The sequence below is a fragment of the Corvus hawaiiensis genome, chromosome 2, assembly GCF_020740725.1.
Source record: "Corvus hawaiiensis isolate bCorHaw1 chromosome 2, bCorHaw1.pri.cur, whole genome shotgun sequence".
In the NCBI taxonomy this organism is placed as follows: Eukaryota; Metazoa; Chordata; class Aves; order Passeriformes; family Corvidae; genus Corvus; species Corvus hawaiiensis.
The window spans coordinates 94,762,331-94,784,641 of record NC_063214.1 but is presented as its reverse complement, the minus strand read 5'-3'; the positions used below and the strand labels follow the sequence as shown (position 1 = coordinate 94,784,641).

At 37.3% G+C, this 22,311-nt stretch overlaps 1 protein-coding gene across 2 annotated transcripts in view; it reads left to right on the top strand.

Moving 5' to 3' along the window:
- Positions 1–22,311, top strand: part of UXS1 (UDP-glucuronate decarboxylase 1) — a 57,305-nt gene that overhangs the window by 20,114 nt on the left and 14,880 nt on the right. For both annotated transcript variants that reach the window (XM_048326674.1, XM_048326683.1), the window contains exons 5-9: positions 515–575; positions 5,334–5,514; positions 16,153–16,257; positions 17,612–17,671; positions 19,690–19,811. In XM_048326674.1, the coding sequence (XP_048182631.1) occupies positions 515–575; positions 5,334–5,514; positions 16,153–16,257; positions 17,612–17,671; positions 19,690–19,811 (529 nt within the window). The remainder of the gene's footprint in view (positions 1–514; positions 576–5,333; positions 5,515–16,152; positions 16,258–17,611; positions 17,672–19,689; positions 19,812–22,311) is intronic.

Sequence of the window (22,311 nt, the reverse complement as noted above, 5' to 3'; positions counted from 1 at the left end):
GATTGTAAACTTTATATTGGTTTTTGTAAAACTTTAAGGAGAATTCATGTTGTAAGTTTCACATTGAAACTTCAAGAAGTGTTTGAAGTCAATGCGGTAAGTCAATACAACTTGCTTTCTTTTCCAGAGCTTTTAAGAATGTTGCTTGCCTTTTAAAACTTTAAAAAGAGGTGTCCAATCACTGCTCATGTTTTATTGTTTTATTCTCGTGTGATGTCATGCCTGGCACTAGTTCTGCTCTCAAAAGGTAGAAGTCAAGTGATTCGTTACATAAAATCAGGCAGAAATTTTAAAAGCACTCTTTGCAGATGGATTTTGATATTTCACCGTGCATAGGCATTGTCTTGTGTTGATCCAGATCCTTTTTTAGAATAAAGGACTAAATACACTCTTAGCAGAACTTCAAGAATAGGTTTTCAGAGTAGTTTCTCACATTTCAAAGACAAGTATGTGGAAGAAGAAACAAGGCTGAAACTTACTTAGTTTTTCTTCTTTGTTTTGAAATGTTCTATAGTTTCACCCAGAAATACCCACCAGTGAAATTTTTATCAGAAAAGGATCGTAAAAGAATCCTGGTAAGTTGGTGTTTACTTGGAGGTTGTTTTGGGGAAATACCAAAATATCTGTGGAATGTAATCTGTTTTGTAGGATTAAAGACATAAGACGGGATAAAGGGAATTACCTTGGATGTCATATGTGTTGCACAGGTTTTAGGGCAGTGCTTCACTTATTTGTGTTGATGTTCTCAAACTCAGCATATAAACAGTAGACTTGGACTCTGCTTTTGAAGTTTGACTTGCCAATTAAACTGCTCTCCCTGTAAGTTCTCAGGATCACATTTCCAAAGAGTCTCTGTGTGTGCTCCCAGATGGCTTAAACTTGCAGAGACCAGGAAACTTTTTAAGCACATCTTGACAGGAACCTTGTCTGGCCAAACTGGGCAAAATCTAGTCATAAGGCTAGAAAAGAAGTTGCTATGGAGGGAATGGTCGTCTCTCTGTTTCTTCTCTGTTTTTCCTGTTATTTTGAAGCCTCATAAGCAGTTGAGGATGGAAGAGGATGGCAGGTTAAGTCCGGACAAGTAGTTGTCCAAGGCATTCTTAAACTTAGTGAATTGTGCTGCAAATCAACTTTACAGTTTTGTCTGCAAACACTTTTGAAGTTATTTGTGACCTAGATTTTTCCTTGTTTCTGTTTGTCAGGGTAGGGGGGTGGGGGACTGTCCCCCTGTTTTGAAGGCAGAGAAAGTATAGCTACTTGAGATGTGTAAAATAGAGTATGAACTTCTGCCTCTCTAGTAAAAAGTAAAGTCTAGGACAAAACCCTGCAGCATGCCTAACTTAGCTGGTGCTTTTGTTTGCTTGGACTTCAAGATTTTGAAGAAAAAACTGAAAACATGCAGATAAAGTTATTTTACTGCATTCTTAGGCAATAGTCTTCATTGCTATTGTGAAGTTTCACCAAGAATTAAGCGTTACCAAATTAGTTTAGTTCTGCAATGATGTTCTGTCATTTTTATGACAGTCTGAAGGAGGGAGACCTGTAGACTCCCAGTGCCCCTGTTGAATATAGAAAATAAACTGAGGAAAATAGAGAGAGGTTTAATTCTAAAAATTCCTAAATTGTGTACTTCATATATTTGCAAGGGTGATAAAGTAACCTTAATGTCATGTTTTCTGTGTGAGAATGTACTTTCAAGAAAAGTGTCAGTGAAAGCTGTTAACAGGCTGTGGAGCTCTTAATGTTCACTTCCAGACTTTGCCACTGAAAAATACTGTATATTTTGTTGAAATCTGTTGCTTCAACAGAGATGGCAAGTAGTTGGAATAGGAGTATTTTCAGCTGACCTGGAGGTGAATAGCTTTTGGGTTCCTCATATATTTTGTAGAGTTTAAATGACTGAAGAGAAAGCTGGCCAAAAGGAGTGGCAGGTTGTTCTGACCAGTTTTGTGCCAACTCAGATGGGCATTCATAGGCCTCCTGCCTATGTGGACAGTTCCCTTCTGTTACAATATTGCTGTCATAATCCTAGGGGAAATAATCCATGTTCTTCTGAAGAAGCTGAAGTAGCTGAAGTTCCCATAAAACCTTGCATGACACTTCAAAATTCTCAAGAATTGGCCAGCCAAGCGAATTTTGCTAGATCATGTGCTTTGTATTTTGTTAATACTAAATCTTTTCCTAGAATTCATTCTTCATTTGATTTTACTTTTTTTTGTTCTGACTGCAGTCTCCAGCTCCATCCTGGAGATCCCCACAGCACTGTGCTGATCAGACAACAGTTCTAGCAGTTATTTTCTATTACACTGCATCTCTTTGGAGATGATTTCTAGTAGTGGTGATATCTCAGCTAAGACTAGATGTCCTGTCACTTTCATTGAAAAGAGATATTCACCTTGTTGTGCATGATTTATCTATTTCCTGAGTTCTCTGAAGTGACTGGACCGGAGGCTTTCACATGCAAGAGAAGGAATTATGTTATTGTGGAAGATGGTGTTGCCGTTAGTTCAGTCTGTTGGGTGGGGTTTTTTCTGAATTGAATGTATAGTAAACTGATAAAAGCAGAAAACAAGAAAATTAATATAATTTCCTTATAGGACATAAGATGTTTTGAATCTGAATGCACACAGCAGCAATGAACTTGTGTAATAGATAGACAAACTTTTAAGTGCCTCTAGTGAAGAAAATTATCAGTAATATTTGTGCCTTTTATTGGGTGCTGAAGTTACCAAGCATACTTGCACTACTAAGTAATTAAATATTTTTATTAATGTTGCCTTAATAAAGAATTTGTTTTAAGACCCAAGTGCTGGTGTTCCAGTTCTGATGTGGATATGATTCATGTACAACTTATGATTATGTAGATTAATATGTCATTGTGATTTGCAGGAAGTAATATTTAGAAATTATGCATTTATGAGTGATTACAGGAAGGTTGTACAAAGAACTTCAGTGATAAATCATCTTTTTTTAAATGTTGCCTCAAGTAATGATGAAAAACATAATTTACACAGTTTTTTACTTTTCCAGGGGAAATTCAACTCCTTTTTCATGATTTCTTAAGTTTTTTGTCTAACATCCATGGAAGCGATATGTTAATAAAGCCAACTTAGATTTATCATAAAAACTACTGGTAGGTTTAAGGCAGTTGGAAACTTCTTTCCAGACAAAATTGGTTTGTGCTCTTTTTTTTGCCTTCTTTTTGTGCTTTTTTTCTTCTTTTTGTATGCTATTTTCCTTTGGGGTTTTGTGCTTTTTGCCTTTTTTTTGGTTGGTTTTGTTATGGTTTGTTTTTCAAAAGGGATATTGGGAAGAAGACACTTCCTTTTACTGCACCAAAGACATATATTGCAAGCATTGATTTTATCTGCTCTAGAATCTTGAAATAGAAATAGTAGCAGGAGATTTCCTTGGGCCTCAGTTGAAGGAGTAGGTTCTTCTACAGAAGAGTTTTATCCTGGTCACCACCAAAAAAAGCCAAAACCCTTGTAACATTCAGCAAGGCTGCAGCTTGCTTGAAAGTCAGGATAAACCCATGGCATTACGTTTTCCATGCATGAGTTTGATTTCTCCCCCCGCTAAGTGGTGAGACATGGCAAAGGGCTGTTCTCCCTCAGTTACTGCTCTTCTTTCCTCATTCACAGCATTCTGCCAAAATCCTGCTCTTGCTTCTTCTCTATTGCAGCATAATGGGAGCCTCGAGATTCATTCATTCTGTCTGTCTGTCTGTCTGTCTTTCTCCTAAATCCTGGTTCTCCTTCAGGTTTGTCAGGGAACGGAATGTTGAATCTGTTACAAGGAAGCCCTGACAAACTCAGAAGAATACTAAATAGACCAACTAAACTATTCTTTTATTAACTGATACTTACGGTTGCTTTGACACACTAGTGTCCCTGAATTTTTAATAAGAAAAAGAAGCATGAGACTACAAGAAGTGGACATTCAAGTTTTTACAAAAGAAAACAGATGTTGGTTTTGTATGTTTTTTTCCTTTTCAATCTTTGGAGGTTTTTTTTTTTTGCTTTTTTTGTAGTTAAAAAAAAAAAACCTGCTATGGCAGGGTAGTGGACAGGAGAAATGGTTAACTTTTGACTAACCTAAAGTGGAAGAACTTAAGGCATCTCATCCTTTTCCACACAGCACTTTGTTATTGTAGTACACCATCCATTCATTGGATTCCTGCTTGATTCCACCTTGTCCTTTCATTGCTTAGTTAGTTGTCACTACAGCTGAAGAATGGGCGTCAACAGCTGAATCACTTTCAAAATGTGAATTTGATCATGCAGCTATATGATATAGCTAATGCCACTGAGGTCTTTTACAAGTCCACTCTTTGAGAGTTATGATCTGTTGTGTCTTCGTTCTTGAAAACAGTTTATGAAATGCAGAGAAAATAATTGCTTCTGTAGATAGGTCTGGATGTGTCACACAACTTGCAGTTCTACTTATTGTGCTGACTGCTTCAGTACTGAATTAGTGATTTTTGTCAGTTTGTTTGCTGTTAAAGTCTGTGGTGCAAAAAGGGAAAAATTAATGAACTTTCTTGTTTCTTCAATAAAACAGGCGTACAGGGTTTTAAATATTTTATTTCTGCTTGTTTCTGCAGTAGAACATCAGAGTTCCAAGACAGGCAAATGCTGCATGTCAGAGCTAATGGTATAGAACAGAGTTTTTTCAGTTGAAGGGGACCCACAAAGATCATCTAATCCAACTGCCTGACCTCCTCAGGCCAGAATGATGTAAGCTATGGATGCATTAAAACACAGAAGGAGTGATTTAAAATGAAAGCAGGGAATTAAAATGAAAGGTCTTCGAAGAATTCCCTTCTTCCTTTCCGGGTGAAAACTTACAGTATTTACTTAGAACACTCAGCATGTATTCCATTAAAACCAGACAAAAACTGGATTTTACATGTCTGACAAGCCTGACATGAAAATAACCTGGCATTCTGTCATACCTTTTTTTTTTCTGAGAAATGGGATTTGCAGAAATTTCTCCTATTGCCTTTCTGCATCTTTCAGACTTTGCTGTCACAAAGAAGAGCACAATCCAATTCGAAGGAAAAAAAGGAAAATACTGTAATCTGAGAAAGAGATTTTGTTGATGTGAATAGGTAGCTGACCTTCTAGCCTGACAGTGATGAAATATGTCAAGTATGTCTCTCAAAATTTTAAAAGCTGTAAATCTTGGAAAAAAGATATACATGGAAATGGAGTTGCTTCCCTTGGAGTAAGCAAAGAGCTGAAACCTACTGTTCTGTCTTCATGTTTGTAGACTTTGTCTAGTGTTTCTGTAAAAAGAAAAAGAAATTCATACCAACTGTCCTAACGCAGATAACTGGAGGAGCAGGGTTTGTGGGTTCTCATCTTACTGACAAACTAATGATGGATGGCCATGAGGTTACAGTTGTGGACAACTTCTTTACGGGCAGGAAAAGAAATGTGGAGCACTGGATTGGTCATGAGAACTTCGAACTGATAAATCACGATGTCGTTGAGCCCCTGTACATTGAAGGTAGGTAGGCTCTGCTTTGGTATTTGCACTTTTTTGTGCTTTTCCCTTCTAAGTGTGTGTGTCTGTAAAGAAATGAAATTTATGCACTGAGTTCTGGGTTGATCTATCTAATATCTGTGTGCTTTGTTTACAGTTAGCCTATTTTCTGTGATCAGTATGGAGTAAGAGGTTCAGAGTACTTTTGTCATGGAAATTAGTTCTTCTCCAAGTGGATGGGAGGAAAGAGACCTTAGAAACATCCTGATGTGACTGATTTTGTGAGAATGCAAGATGGCAGTGGGTTGGTCTGCTGTCCCATGTGTTGTCGCATTTTCCTGTGTGCCTGGACAAGCTTACACACACACAGTCTGTGGTCCAGATAATTCATGAACTGAAGTTTAATTTTGGGCTGCAGTTACTTAGACATGCATCCTGCAACTGTGTATGGTCAGTTGAGAGGAGATTAACTTTCCTTAGTTGCCTTTAGTGTCTTCTGTAGAAAACATTGCTCCACTTTAGGTACAGGCATTTTTCAACCTGTAGAGTTGGAAATTCAGCAGCACAGAATTTCCCTAGTTTTCAATGGAAAAACAAAAAAAATACACCAATCCTAAAGAAAGAAGCAAACAAACAAACGAACAAAAGTATGTTCTGCTTCAAAGTAGTGGCTCAGCATCTAAAGTATCATAAACCTCAAACTATTATGCCAGATTTTAAGGCACCCTTAACATTGTTGTATTTGAGAGAGACATGCATTTATAGACTTCTGTGGGAGTATCTAACTATATAATGAGTCAGTGAAAGCATTGCTCAAATTACACTGCAGTTCTGGTGGGTGTGCTCCATCCTTTTAAAACTCTGTAGCAATGTGCTTGTTCATTTTAAGGGAAAAAAAATAACTGAGCAGTTTGGCTTTCTGTTTGTTTGTTTTAAATTCCTGCTGAATTCTAGTGGATGGAATTTCACAGGAAAAATCTTTAGTAGTTGTATCTCTTGTGTTATTGCTTGTGAGGAATTCCTGGCAATACTACTGAAACAGTCCTGCAAAAACACATGCTCCTGCTCTGTTCTGACAATGCACTGGTTCAGTTACTGCGTGTTATTTTATTTCAAACTTCTCCTTCCACTGACAGGATAATAGAACAAGGATCTTATTAACTGACTCCAGGTGCTGGTAGCTCATACCTCAGCCGGTTCAGTTTGTCAGCTTTTCTAATCTTTTCCATGCATTACCTTCTTTCTGACTGATTACACTCGAGACTTTCTCAGAGAATTACCATCATTGCTAATACTGTTGCCCAGCTAACTAGGCACTACTGAATGGGAATTCTGAGATCCTTCAGCTACCTTTCCTATGGCCTTTGTAATTAAGACACCAATTCCCTGTTTAGTACTGACAACTAATTATTACATGTTATTCAGTGGGTAGTTCATTGAATGTCTTTTCATCTTCCAACAGTGTAAATTGAAGCTGGAATGGCTAAGTTTTAAAATAAAATTGACTTTCATACAGTAAGAACATGATAAAATTTGATTTCATTGCAGAGTTTATAGTCCAGTGAGGCAATGGGGGATAGTTTTTGGAACAGATCAGCAAGTTGGCATATAGATCAGATACTTCTTTTCTTAGTCCCAGTTTCTCCTTTTTACTTGTAAATAGAAGTTGGAATGACTGTGAAGTCACAATAAAAAGTAGGTTTGTGTCTAAAGAATTTCTCTGTATTTGCTGTCCTGTTTAAACCGGGTTATATAAGGTTGTTTGACAGTTGAATTCCAGAGAGAATAATCAGTGCTTTTTTTCTGAAAGAGACCTCATTTCTGGTCTAGAAAGAACCGTGCTTTCACTTTGGATATGGAAAAGTGAATTTAGTCTCAAGATGTGTAGCTGTCAGCTTCACAGTAATGCCTACGCACAATCTGCCTTGGCTGTGTTATTATCTTTGATCCGTGACATGAAGTGGCACTCAGCATTCTTGGATCTTGATCTAGGTTGGCCAGAGACAATAATAAATCACCTAAACACACTTTTTTTTTTTTTTTTAAGCCCTGGGACAACCATAGTTAACTCTAGTGCTGAATGTCTTTCTCCTCCTCTGCTAGGATTTCATTTGCTTTAGCATTTGGAAATGTCAGTGGGAAATGCACAAGTTTTCACGTGGTTTTCTTCAAGCAGAAGAAGAAGGGTTTTGAATTCTTTAGTGGAATAAAGGTAATTCAGGAACCTTGAAAGGTGAAAAATAGTAAAAAAAAAAACCATAGCTATATTAACCCTTTTTTTCCTATTATAGTTGACTTCTGTGTTTTTAATGATATTTTCATTTCAGCCTAACCCTTATGTAGAGCTTTAATACACTATAAAATGGGCAGTTTTTTGGTACAGCAAGACAATTTTTTTTCTGAAGGCTGGTCTGTAAAGAGAAGAATCTCTTACTCTTCTTTTTGTATTATCAGGAAAAAAAAAACCAGCAACCCACCTTTACTTACACCTTTACTTTTTCTGCCTCATTCTCTACATTCATTAATATTACAAGTGCCCCAAAGTAGTCACTTGAGAGCACTGTGGCTCATGTTCATACAAACCATAGTGTAAAGACACATAGATGTTAATTAGAGAACAAATGAGAATGAATGCTTGATCTGGTGTTACTGTGATCTACCCCACTTCAGGGTAATAGATAAAACTGCATTAGAAAATGCCAAAGGAAATTTTGTATTAAATAAATGTACGTTCTTAGTAATGCATTTGGTTTACATAGTGACTTGAGCATTAGTGCTGTCTTGTTTATACCCACCTTTGCGTTAGAGTTGACTCTGTAGTATAAAGTAAGGGTTTATTTTTATATGACTTCAAACCGCCAAAATCTGTATTTCTACTATGAAATATTGTTATACTTGAATACATGTGTAAAAAAAAAAAAAAAAAACCAAACCAGAAACCAAAACAACCAAACAAAAAGAACCCCAACCTAAAAACATAGATACATGTAAACAAACCAAAAATAACCCCAAAAATACACAGCCCACCAAATCCCCCAAAAAACACACATGAAAAACCAAGCCGCTTTCAAGGTGATGTCATAAGATGACACACAATCATTCCACAAGCTGGACCCCTAAACAGGAACAAAATGCCTCTCAGTTTTCAGTCTTGAGGTCCAGTTTTCAAGTACCCCTAGGCACACACAGCAGTTGAATAAATCTGGAAGAAAACATCAGGTATATGTAGCCCATATCCTTCTCCCACTGGCATTTCTTCTTCCTGCTTCCTCAGCAACTTTTGGAAGTCTTAATCTTCTGTAAAGTGATAGGTGCAAATTTCCTTCAAACTCAGCTACCTCCTGTATCTGAAAGATGTCCTCAGCTGAACTGTTTCACAATTCACAGGAACACACTTAGGCCTTGCATTTCTTTCCGGTTGCTTGGTAGTGTTGTTTGTAGATTTGTTTTGGTTTTACCACACCTTTCACAAATTTGAAGCAAACACAGGCCTGAAAATGCCACAGATTCACAGTCAATAGTGGAAACAGTTGAGTCAGTTGAGTTGATTTCACTTCCTTAATCACAGGGAAGTGCACAGTATATTTTGAAAAATACTGTATAATACTTCTAAAATTGCAGTCTGTGGCAGCTGAAACTGCTGCCCAAACTCTTTTTGGGCAGAGTAGTGAAGAGCAGTTCCACTCTGATGCTCAAAAACTTTTTAAAGCAAGTGCATGTGCACTACCTAACTAATATAAAATGAAATGAAAGAGAAGTGTAAGTGGTAGGTAAAGATAAACCATTTTATCGCTCATGTTCTGAGATTAACTGATCTTCAGTTAACTAAAGCTGTTTGGTTTTGGTCTTGGTTTGTTGTTTTGTTTTAATTCTTAATGCCAGCAGTCCAGTTTCTAGAAAAACATTTCTTAAATGCTGGCTCTAATTTCTGTGACTGTTGTGAACACAAAGGTAGTTTTGGCTCTTTCAACTTCCACTGAAAAAGCTTTTAAAGTGATTTAATAAAAACGCATTTTGCAAGTTGAGAGACATGCTGTAAGCATGTGATACACATAGTGACAAGGATACTGGCTTTCAGAGCTTTCAGGAGGTGTTGTAGTTGCTAGTTACACACACAGGTAAGTAAAATAACATTTATAGAATTTTAATAAATCATTTGCTTGACTGGGACTAAAAAAAACTTTTATTTTTAAAGACTTGGCTGGCTTGTGGGTCCAAGTTGATTTTTAAGGCTAAGACCAACAGTCTCACAAAATTGGTCAAAAGAATAGTCTGTAGCCTTTTTGTGATTAAGATCGTTCCAGAAATCAGGATGGTAACATTTTACTTAACAGTGTTCTACAGTATCCCAGAATTGTTCAGTCTTCAAGTCATCTCACAGGTAGTTTAAAGCACATACAAATACAAGCAGAAGGAGTGTCTTAAAGCTTTTTTTTTTTGCTTCCATACTTCCCAGATTTTTCCCTTCCTAGACTTTGTTCTTGGTGCTTAACACATTCTGCTTCCTGGTTTTAAATGGTATGGTCAGGAAAGTTTATGGCAAAGCAGAGGGTAACATATGCTACTTTATTTTGTTTGTCCAGAGCCAAGTGCAGTGGTGCCTTGATCTTGGTCTCTCCAAAACTGCTCCAGTATGAGCAATATGGTAAATCTTTATGAAGTTATTCCAGTTTGCTTGACATTACAGACAACATTTTTAGCATCAGGGAAATGAACTTGTATTTGTAGTCCTTTTTAGTTAGGGCAATAGAAATGTCTCACTTCACTGTGTCAGCTTCTCTGGCCTGACCTCTAGTGATGAAATTGGCACAGCTGCTGTTTTTACAAGAGAAGTCCATATGTTCAAGCTGTAGAAACTTATTTGTATGCTTCTGATCAAAGCTTTTCTGCTCAGTACTTCCTGACTAGCAAATACAGTGATGGATGCAGGTGCTTAGTGGACTTAGTGACCTGTTTAGTCCTTTCTGGGACCATGACACATGTTGAAGGCAGAAATTGAAGATGAAGGTCTTTTCCTGTCCTACGAAAGGTGGTAGATTTCTCCCTTACCATTCACTTAGGAAGCGTGGAGAACACATGCAGTATTAGGGCTAGAAAATAAAGATGGTATGAAGGAAAGTAGTTTTATGGCAGTATTTTGTAGGAGTGGTTTTACTGATTGTTCTTGTTTAGCATTAAGGAAAACACAAGATTGAATGTTTGTGTCCAAATTTAGGTGTTGCAGATTCCATGTATACTAAATTTTTAGGGAGGTTTTTTTTTTTTTTAGCTTTTCACTTAGAGAAGGACATAATTGACAAACATTAGTTGCTGTTTATCTTGCAATATGTTACTTAAACTTTATGTTGAGCACAGTCTTCTGTATTTGCCTCGGTGTACCTTGTGTACCTGGCTTGAATGTTTATGCCAGCTTCTGTGTCCGTGCTATTTTGAAATGAATTTGATTCCTTGTTTTTGCCCTTTTTTTCAGTAAAATTGTAACATAACAAATGTGTTTAATGTTTCTTTATCACTAGTCTACCATCCTGTCCTTGGTAAACTACTTGCTGCCGTGTTCACAGTGGTTTACACAATTCTAGTGCCCCATGTGAGTTACACACAAAACTTGCAGAATTTTATTGTTATCATTTGTTCTTCTGTTGTGGTCCTTAACGTAACGCTTTGCACACCTGTTCGCACGGTTATTTTCAAGTAGTTGCACTATGGCTTTAATTGCAAAGCTAGCTCAAGTCATCTTATTAAATGTTGTAAAACTTCTTTCTTTACTTCATGTAACAAGAAAGAGTTGTGGAGGTCCATTACTAGATGTATTTCTTTCTGTCCTTCAGTAGATACTGTCCCAGGCACCCAAACAGTTGATCCTTTAAAAAGCTGTAGCTTGGATTGCTTTCCACAGAAACAAGAGTTAAGTTGCCTGCTATCTTAAATAACTGTTAGCTTTGTGCTACAAGACATGAGGTTGTCAACCAGGCTGGGTAGGTGGCTTTGTCTAGCTGGCCTGCTGAAATTCTGGGGTGGAAAAAAAAAGTATGCATTTCTCAGACCTGACAGTTAATAAATAGAGGGAAGGTGGAATGAGAAATAATTGTTCTTGTTCCAGCATTGTCATCATGATGGATCAAATATGATAAGCTTGTGGTAGAAACTTTTCACCCTACTGAAATGTCCAGCATTCTCTAAATGTTTTGGAAAAACTGATGTTTTTCATTGGTCTGAGGCTTGATATACTGAAGAGTCCTTCCCAGGCAAGAGAAAGAGGTCTTGTAGCTGCCTAGTTGCCTATCCTTCTGATCCAGAAGACAGCCATCTGACTCTTGGCAAATGCCCATATTCTATCTCTCTGCCAGTTCTGCTTTTGCTGCACCTTTTCCATACAGGGGTAGATTTTTGCTTTTATGCATGGGGGAAAAGCACCTTGAGGCAAATGAGACAGGCAAGACTGTACCTTTGGCAAGGAAAACCTTGTTTTTCCCCGAGCTCCTTCTCTTTGTTTCATTTAAAACAATTGCTGGCTGGGAAACAAAAGGAAGAATGAAGGACTGAAAGGCGGAGAGTGCTTTCTTTCTTGCTGTCTAGCTTTCTTTTTCACTGTATCGTACACTTAGTTTCATGTTTAAAAATAAGTGAATAAACTTGAAGATTATAAGGAACTTTTGGGGTTTTGTATTTTATATGCATTTGTTTCTAGCTAACAGTTATATGGCCACTTGGATAATCACAGGCCTAGCTGTATTCTTGTGGAGCAAAAGGAGTGGTAGATTTTTGACCTTTTGTATCTGAATTGCCACACGCCATTAAAGGAACCATTCCTGTATGAGCTGCTGTGTATCAAAAATTAGCAATATTTTAAAAAACCCAAAGAAACCACAAAACAAAATAAAATTAAGTGGGTGGAGAGGGAGGCAGGAAAGAGTTCCTTTCTGCTTTGACAGATTAGAATTGGGCAGTAAAATTACTAACAGACCAAAATGCTTTTGAAGTGACATTTTCTCTTTGCAAAAATTCTACCACAGCTGATTGAAAACTAGATTTAGAAAGGGTTGCGAAGGAATAGGTAGAAAGAAACAGCATAAAACATAGATCAGAGTTCAGCTTTGAGTCGGCTATAGGTGACTTCAGGTATTGCTTTGTTCATTTTTCTGCACCACTGTGCTTGAGTTATCTGCTGCTTGCAAGCATCAGTCAGCATCTTCACTGAGCATTCCTTTTGCCAGCTTCCAGTCTAGTCCTTGTCTTTGGTTTCATGACAGTACCATGCTGTGGGAAGGGGATACTTACATTCAGAAGCGAAACTTGAGGCAGTGACATATTTTATTCATATTCAAAACTCATCTGTAGGAAGTGTGTGAAAGTTCAACAAACCAGTTAAAATTTACCCCATGCTACATTTTTGCATTATTTCCCCAGCACAAAGTTTGATTCCAGTTTTACTCACTGCTTAAGCTTACAGTGTCAACTGGGACCTAAGTAAGGAGTAGTTATTCTATGTCACACTTCATCATGGAGAACAATTAACTACCTTCATGTTGCAGACAGACTCCTAAAAGTTTCAGCTGCATTAGCAATGCAGGCAGGGCTTGGAATCGAGCATGAGCTGGGAGTTTTCTTCCTCCAGCTCTTGCTGCATCAGGCAATCTTTGGATGCTATTTGTGTTGTTATTACAGGTGCCTTGTGTGACAAACTCTCTCGATGCTGCGCCAGAGTTGATAGCGGTTGGATATACTACTTCCTGATCATTCAAGAACAGATGTAAATACCAGACAATCTGCTACATGAAATTTTACTTCTCTGCACCTTTTTATGTGAGAATAAATACTCACCAACATTACACATCTGCCAGAACTGTCTCTCTCTAGCTTTCTGGGCTGTTTTGACATCTTCTAGGCAGCTATTTATCCCTGCTCTGGAGATAAACAGCTGTAGATCAAAGAGAGCATGGCAACATACAAGTAGATGCATTTTGTGGCATCTCCGTGAGCATACTGTCAAATATCATTACTCTGTCAAGACAGTAAAACTTAGAGTGATAGTCATGCAGGTTGCCTTAGGTGCTTATCGTATCTTCATGTTGATAGTTAATTGGGTGAGATATGACTTGAAATAATTTCTCCTTATTTTGGTCACTACTGACATTGTGAGCTTAATCAGTGAATAAAATGTAATCATAAATTATTTTGCAGGCTTTGTTGTGTTGCAGCAATAATGCCAGGCTGCAGTATGGGGCAAACTTTGAAAAGCTTCCTACAGGTGATCCAGTGTGTGCTTATCCAAGCTATGTTACACAAAAGTCAGGAGCTGAGCTTGCCCAGTAGACAATAGACACAACAATTAATCTAGAAAAACTTAACTTATATACAAGCACACTTCATTAGGGATTCAGAAAGAAAGTAGGTTGAGTATTTTACCATGCCAATGTTGCTGATATTTTTAAAGCGTTATTACCAGAACACATCTTAAAAAGGATGTAATGTTTTAATGTAAAGGAAATGCTTGTGCTTTGAAGACTTACCTACTTTTCATTTTTTCATTGCTCAATAGACTGTTGAAAAGTAAGGGATTACTTCACATGGATAATTCAAGCCACTTACATATGCTCTTGCCCTATTACTCTGCTTTTTCTTAATATATATTAGAAGTCGGAAAGCAAAGGTTTGTGTACTTGCTTTATCAAATGAAATTTGATAATTGGGAAGGAAGGGAAGTCTTCAACAGGAAGCACATTCCTCTAATATTTCAGTGTTCTCACACTCTATCACTGAAAGCAGGTGATAACTTCATAGTTGATATTTTATTTTTTCATATAGTGGTAGGACAAGGGGAAATGGCTTTAAGCTGTAAAAGGGTAGGTTTAGGTTAGAAGTAGGAAACAGAATCTCTACTGTGAGGGTGGTGAGGCACTGGAACAGGTTGCCCAGAGAAATTGTGAATGCTCCATCTGTGAAAGTGGCTGGATGGGGCTTTGATCAGCCTGGTCTAGTGGAATGTGTCCCTGCCCATGGCAGGGTGGTGGGAACTAGGTGTTCTTTAAGGTGTCTTCCAACTCAAACCATTCTGAATTCGTTTTTCCCTACTAGATAGAATTCACAGCTTGTGCTGTTTAAGCAAGTATAGTTGTATTTAAATGGAGAAAAAGAAAATTTTGTTTCTGGTTTTTTTTTCTTTGAAAGTCAGGGATGCTTGTACCCTGTTTTAAGTACAAAAAGTAATTTCAAACTGGAGGAAGAAGTTCATTATGTCACAGATACTGTGAAAGTTAAAGCCCCCAGCAGAGGGCTAAGAGAAATCAATATGTGGTCAAAATAAAAATATTTTTTAATGGTGTGATTTGCTACTGCTTTTTAGTAATAAAACACCTAAGGAAGTAGTTAAAAGGAAAACATTTGTTTGACCAGTAGTGTTCTGTTCTAGGGCAAGACAGTCTTATGCCACACAATATTTTCTTCTGTCAGAATAGCAGCTAGCCTTGACTTCTCCAGCTTCTTTCTGATTTCAGTGTCGAGTCTTCTTAAAAAAATAAACAAAACAAACTTTTCTTTTGAAACACAAAGGAGTTGTTTTCCCTTTCATTTGTTGGGCTATTCTAATTATTTCATTACCTTTTGATTACCTTTCTTGAATGACCTTGGTGTGGGGGATTTATTCTTTCTTAAACATCACATCTCTCATTTGAGCTTACATTTAAATTTTTCTTTTGCAGTTACTTATCTATGGGTGGGGTTTTTTACATAGTTCTGGCTTGCTGTGATTCAAGTTATACAGAAGACAGAAAGCCATTTACATATTTACAACAGTCAGATTATGAAAGGCTTGCAGGTTGAGCCTTTGAATATCAGATACTGCCTACGAAAATGAATCCAGTTTTCATTGCTTTGTTTTTATTATAATTTAACAAAAATATCTTTGTTTCCAACAGTCTTGTGTTTGTAATACCTCCAACCTTCAATCATATCAGACAATGAGTTTCAACTAGTGCTAATTGTATTTCATGACAGGGAGTGGAGGAGTGTGCTGAAATCTCTGTACTGGGTTTTGGTTTGTGTGTTTGTTTTTTTAATTAAAGCTAAAATGCTGTATTATCCAAAGCATTGCATATACATAATAAAAGTAACAGGAAAAAAACCCCACAAAAGTTGCATACTTGTATCTTGCCATATATATTTAATATATAAATGTCCATTAATGTTTTGTTGACAGATGGTCTAGAAATAAAAATACAGTATTTAATTTTCCCAAAAAGTCTTTCATCATATTGAAAAAAATGTTTCTACCATTTTTGCTTCACAGTCTATTTAGAAAAATACTCTGAAGCTTGTAGCCACTTTAAAAACCTGAGGGTAACAGAATGTTGCAAATACTTTTGCAGCTTCTAAACATTTCTGAACTATAAGTGGAAAGTGTCAACACCAACGCAGACATCTATATCCATGTCAACAGTGTTGATATATTACATTATGCTCTAGGGTTTTTTTTACTAAAAATTAAGTTTTTCTTACAGTTACAACAGGTTTGTGTACATATCATCTGTAGGTATCAATACAGGAAGTGCTGAGTTCCAGTGCTAGGAAATGCACAAAGGAATACTTGTTTCTTGGCTTTAATGCTTTCTCATTTAATATGTTATGTGGGAAAATAATAATTCTGTCCCTTCCATTTTTCTGTAGTGGACCAGATCTATCATCTAGCATCTCCTGCTTCTCCTCCAAATTACATGTATAATCCTATTAAAACATTGAAGACCAACACTATTGGGACATTAAACATGCTGGGTAAGTGGAATTTTTTTTATTGCTTAACTTGGTTAGTCATCATATAATCCCAACTGAGTTGCTGGGGAGAGGGGAGGATGAAGCAAATGAGTTGTACATTTTAAAAAGTCGTTTCTTTAAGCAAAATAAGGTTGGGGTTATTTTTACCCTCTTTGAAGGTTTTTTTCCTTTTCCTATAAATATGTCTGCAGATGAACACTGGCAACATGGCTGTCAAAGCACAAGAACTTTGTGCCTGTAAGTTGGCTATGGAGTGTGCAGTAATTACAGAAGTCATCAGAACAATTAAGAGCATGGGATTTTATAGCACATTTGTGCTCATGACTGCAGTTTTCGCTTTGGTGACTGTGGAACATTCCCGCGGTTACCATAAGTGACTGTTCCTTTGCACCTCAGCAAACATTGAACTAGGTGGAACTGCACTGGTTCTGTAAACTCCACACATCAGGAGTACTGCACCCTCTTGTGCATGCCTTGGCTGGCAAATTCTGAAAGAGTGTTTAATGTCTAGCTTCATGGTGAATAATTACATGGCAATGTTTTCAGCTTTGTCTGTTAGTTTTGATGCTGGGAATGGATCTGTGAAAAGAAGACCTCAAGCCTTTGCTACTTTTTCCTCCCATCTTTGTGCCATTTGGTATATGATGCAGACTGATCTGTGTGTCAGTGATCCTAAGAGTTGTTATGAGTCTGAAAAACTCCTGGGCATTAGCACAGCTGAGTTTCTTGAGTGATGCTCTAGTGAGTACATTTCAGAGAATTAAGTGATTCAGAAGCTATAGAGGTACCAGAATGGCATAGGTGAGAGATTTGTTTGATTTGCCATGCCAACTTGAAGACCAGAAAGCCTCTGAAATGGAATACAGAATGATCTCCAGTGGTAGGTAGGACCATCCAAGCAGTTTAAAAGGACATAAGAAAGGAGAAATGATTGATTTTTGTCCTGTAACATGTTAGTCTGTATAAGTTTTTTTAAATAGCTTGTCTTTAATCTATGTAAAGAAGGATTTGGTAATCATACTGTGTTGTTTCACAATCCTGCTTTCCTGAGTGGAATGCTTCCTTGGCCTTTATTTAGGTTGTAATAAATTAAGTTCTTGGATCTTGATTCAGTGTAACTGCTAGTCCCAGAAGCAAGCACATCACATGCAGGGGCCACTCTGCTGTTTCTTAAGTTTTTTAGTTTGGAAGTGGGAGCTATGGATGTGATTTACAGCTAAATTTGCCTAGTGAGAAAAATCAAATTCTCTTTAAAAACATGTAAAACAGGATCATACTGAAACAGCTAACATGAATGAAGGATTCTTGCACTTGCTGTAATTATGTTCTTCTTTCCCCATTGCCCAAAATCTAGGTTTAGCTAAACGTGTTGGAGCACGGCTGTTGCTGGCCTCTACATCAGAGGTTTATGGAGGTAAGAAGAATAAAACAATAATTAGAGCTATTCAGATATGACTGTGTAAAAGGGTATTTACACATCTTTTGTCAGATACCAGAATGATAGATTTTCATCACTGTCTTAGCTTGCTTTTTTATGAGATGTTCTTCTTACAGTTTAAAATGTGAGAAGGGCATTTACAGTGCTTGCTTTATGTTTCTAGTCAGGAGTGGTAGCTGGAGACTTGTGTTGTTGTCTGTACCTTTCCCATGTCATGGTTTAGGTCTCTTTTTCCAAAGGGCTTGTGGGAAATTGAGTGTTGTACTTTAAAGTCCAGATGCCATAATGAAAACCTGAGAAGAAAGATCATTTCAATAGTAAATATGTGTATCTTTTTCCCATCACACAGGAATTGTATTGTTAAGATTTAGTAATTGCCCTGGTGTGTAAGAGACGAGGATATAACCTCCAGCTAAGAAAATACTGGTTGTGCATGCAGATTCTTCTGGTGTCTCTTAAAATGTAATATTCAGCAGTGCTCTGTCTTCCTCTTACTGGTAGAAGTGAAGGAGTGAAAGAATGATGGGTAGAATGGTGATTGGATGCAGCAAGACTCCTTAGTATTTCCTTGGGCGTGTAACAGACCCTGTGCCTGCTAGAGAAACTTCCTTCTGTTCTGAACTATTGCATAATTGATAATAGCAGTCTTGCAAGATTATTTGAGATGCACAAGCACAGTACCCTGCTTAAGGGGAATAGATTTGAGAGTCTTGGCTATAAAGAACAAACAAGTGAACAAAAAATGGTCACCTGTATTACAAGACACACAGCTTTGTGAGCAAAATGTGAGGAAGGACAAAGAACACACCTCCAGGTGTGCACTTTTGGTGGAGCAACTTCAGTCAAGAAGATTCAAAGTAAGTGCCCAAGCAATCATCACTCAGATGATTGGCCAGCCAAAGTGGCTTGAGCATGTACAGTGTTCCTACTGCCTCCCGAGCCTTAAATTATCCACTGTCAGGCTCTACAGAGAAAAATGGTAGCCCCAAGGACTCTTCTGTAACTGAACAAGCTCTCTTCTGGAGTATTTCCCTTCCCACAGCATCTTTTCAGGCCCTTTTAAGATCGCTATGGGCTTTCATAATCATGTAAAACTTCTATGCATTTACCATTGCTCCGTGGCTTTCATATGGCACAAATGCATCCATTATCACATCTGAGCAGCATAAAATCAGGAAGGTTTAATCAGAACTGACTGTCAAAGTTGTTTCAAAAATTAGCTTTCAATACTAGGAAGTTCTGTAGTAATGTGTGCAAACTTCAAACCTGGTAGAAATTATACCGTCCTAAAGACAGCAAAGGGGGAAATTTAACCAAGTGTTTGTATTTTTTCAAGCATATAAAGCACACACCATCAAGCTTCCTAGGTGGCTGTTGTTTGGTTGGTTGTTTTTTATAATGAAGAACTTCTATACTGGATCAAACCAAAGGATTGTCTAGCCTGATGATTGATAGCACAGTGATAGCTAGTAAAAATGCTTAGGGTGAAACAGAAGAAATGTAAGTGCCTTTTTAAGAAATGCAGTACATCTCTATTTTCTCCATTTTTCTTTCCTTGTTTCCTATTTTATGAAATTTGAATATGCTTTACTTTCGTACATAACCTATAATGCCTCCTACATGACTGCTGCCTACATAACCTGTAATGTTTCCTCTGAAGCACATTAGGTAAAAATCATATTTATGCCATTGAGGTAGTCTGTCTTTGCAGAGAGGAGTTGAATTTAACCCTCTGTTCACACACTCTTAGGGAAAGCAGTTGCTGGCTGTTGTTTGCTTGTACTCAAAGAGCTTTCATCTTCTGTTACTGCCGTTTTCGTGGTTCCAGTGATTGCACTTTTAAGAAATTGTGGTCAAATTTAAGATTTTTTAAAATTCAGAATTCAGAGACAAGCCGTGCTGACTTCTATAACACAAATGCTCTGTTGAAAGTTTCATCATATATAGTCATCTTTTGATATATCATAATCTAAGGTGGTTTTTTTCCCCCGTAGATCCTGAAGTTCACCCTCAAAATGAGGATTACTGGGGCCATGTGAATCCAATAGGTCCAAGAGCCTGCTATGATGAAGGAAAGCGGGTTGCAGAGACCATGTGCTATGCATACATGAAGCAGGTATTAAACTTGAATCAGATTTGGTGGTTTTTCTGTAATTATTGAAGGCCAGTGTATCACAAAACTGGAATATTTGTATTTAGGGGTAGGAGGGCAAAAGAGAACATACTGAGTAGGAACACTTACTCTGTTGTGGCAAAATCTGTTTTCTTTAATGCGAAGGTTTTATTGCTCCTATCTATTGTGTGTTTTCAGATGAGCAGTCTTCTTGTAGAAAATGTGCTTTAGTCTCCTTTGCAGGTATAATATGTCTTTCAGGATAGTAAATACTTTTCAGACAGATTAAACTGAGGTGACCTTACTGTGCTGAGAAGTCAATGGGGCTGAATAGGGCCATTACTGATAAATGTGGAATGTTGAAGAAGCATAATCAAAATCAGAATGTACAAGTAAGAATATGGAAGGTCTTTAATGAGTATTTATATAGAAGCAATGTATTTTAAGCACTTTAGAAAGGCCTTAAAATTATGTAGGTATAAACACAGAACTTAATGAAAGATATGAATACCTAGCTATGTAATGCCTGTTTACAAAGACAGTAGCATGAAGATAAAAATGCAATTTAAAATATGTTTGGGAAATTATACATGCCAGTTTCCTTGGGTTTCATAACCAGCAAGTAGAAACTCATCATTAACTAACATAGCATTGACTCTTTACCTGTATGTAAATCTTGCTTAATTGTGGTTCAGTTAGGCTCTGAGAGACTATTTAATTAACAAATGTGGCACACTAAAGAAAATAGTATCAGTATTTCTTGTTATTTGCAGCCTTAATGTACAAAACTATAAATCAAACATAGGATATTCTATAGAATTTTAAACCTTTAAATTATAAAATTCTAAGTGCTTTTATAAACCTTGAAAACAGAATCAAGCTGAAGTGATAAGACTTTAGAGAGGGTATTTTAGTATAGAGATTGTAGTAATTTTGTCTTATCTCTTCTACCAGACAGAGAAGGCAGAGATTCTGTCTGCTTTGTTCTCTTTTAAATCATTTAAGGTCCAACATGGTGACAGTGCTCTTGTCCAGGCTACTCAATATTTCACTGTAGTAGAATATTCCTTGTCAGTCTGGAAATCCATTTGCAGTTGAAGATTGCAGTTTTTATGAGAAATTCTCGTGCTGTAGGGTGTTGCATTTTTTTGTAGGTTTGTGGTACGCACTGCAGTATTCTTTTAGAAGGGCATGAGCAAGTAATTTTTAAAATCATGGGCTGTATCTTAAAACCACAGGATGAGTCATGATAGCATCTCATAAATTTTATGCAGGATTTGCAATGAATAGTTAAGGTTTGTAAGGTGGAGCTGCAGTGCACACACGCATTAAGTAAAAACTCATAATGCAAATGAGCTCTCTGTCCTAGGGGCAGCTCTGTGACATATTTCCTGTACTTTATTATGGGTTAGTGAAGTCTGCCCATGTTCATGAAGCTTGTCCCATGTTCAGATATATTTTGAAATACTGTTGAGCTGGTGTGGGGGAAGAGAGGGGTGGGTAGTGTTTAGATGATATGCTGTTATTAGTGGAGTAAATCTTTTGCTAGTGGGAAGGTCTGATTTCCTCTATGCAAATAAGCATTGTGTTTTTAAGAGGATTTTCAGTAGGAGTGACCTAGCTCTAAACAGTAGGATTTGCAGTATTTCAGGCTAAAATATTTCCAGAATCTCTCAGCTTCAATAAAAAGAAGAAACAGGCAAAGTTATTTTGCATTTTTTGGTCATTTCTTGCAAAGATTTCCATCTTTATGCACATTGCTAGGTACCTTAGACACCTAATAGTGTTTCCAAAAATGTGAAGTGAAACTAAACTTCTACGTTTTACACTTCCAGACAGCCTGTTTGAATCCAAACAGTTTTTGAATCTAGTCAAAGCTGACTGTTTGCTGTTGTCAGAGTTCCTCAGTAGCCTGGCCTGACCGAGGCATTTTTGGAGCCTTCTTTTCTGCTGGCAGTGTTGTTTTGTTCACTTACTTTGACCCTATGAATTAAGCATTTCTTGACTTTATCACCTGAGAAAGCAGTGGGAAGGCAGTTTCAGCATATAGTATCGCAGTGTTACGTTTGTGCTTTGTTCAGGACTTGCCATTCAGTTATCTGTTCAACCTTTAAAAAATTACATCTGGCCTTCTGGAGCTATTTGGAAATCTAGGTATTAATGTTTGCTCCAATACTCTGGATTAATTTAAATACTGACCAGAATCTGATACTACCTTCATGGCAGGGATTTACATCATCTGCATAGGTGTGTTGTAAATACAAATACACAGCATTTTAAATGCTGTGCATATTAAGGGTGTTTTGTGAACTAGATTTCCTTCTTTCCTTATGCCACTGACCTGTAAGGAAATTCTCCAGAGCTGAAGCAACACTTCAGGTCATTAGGGAATGTTACAGGAAAATTTTTCTTCTCCTTCCACTTTCTTCATCCATTTTTTTCGTACCAGCTATGCGACTCTGAAAGCTTCGGTGGTAACAAATGGGCTTGTTGTGATACAACT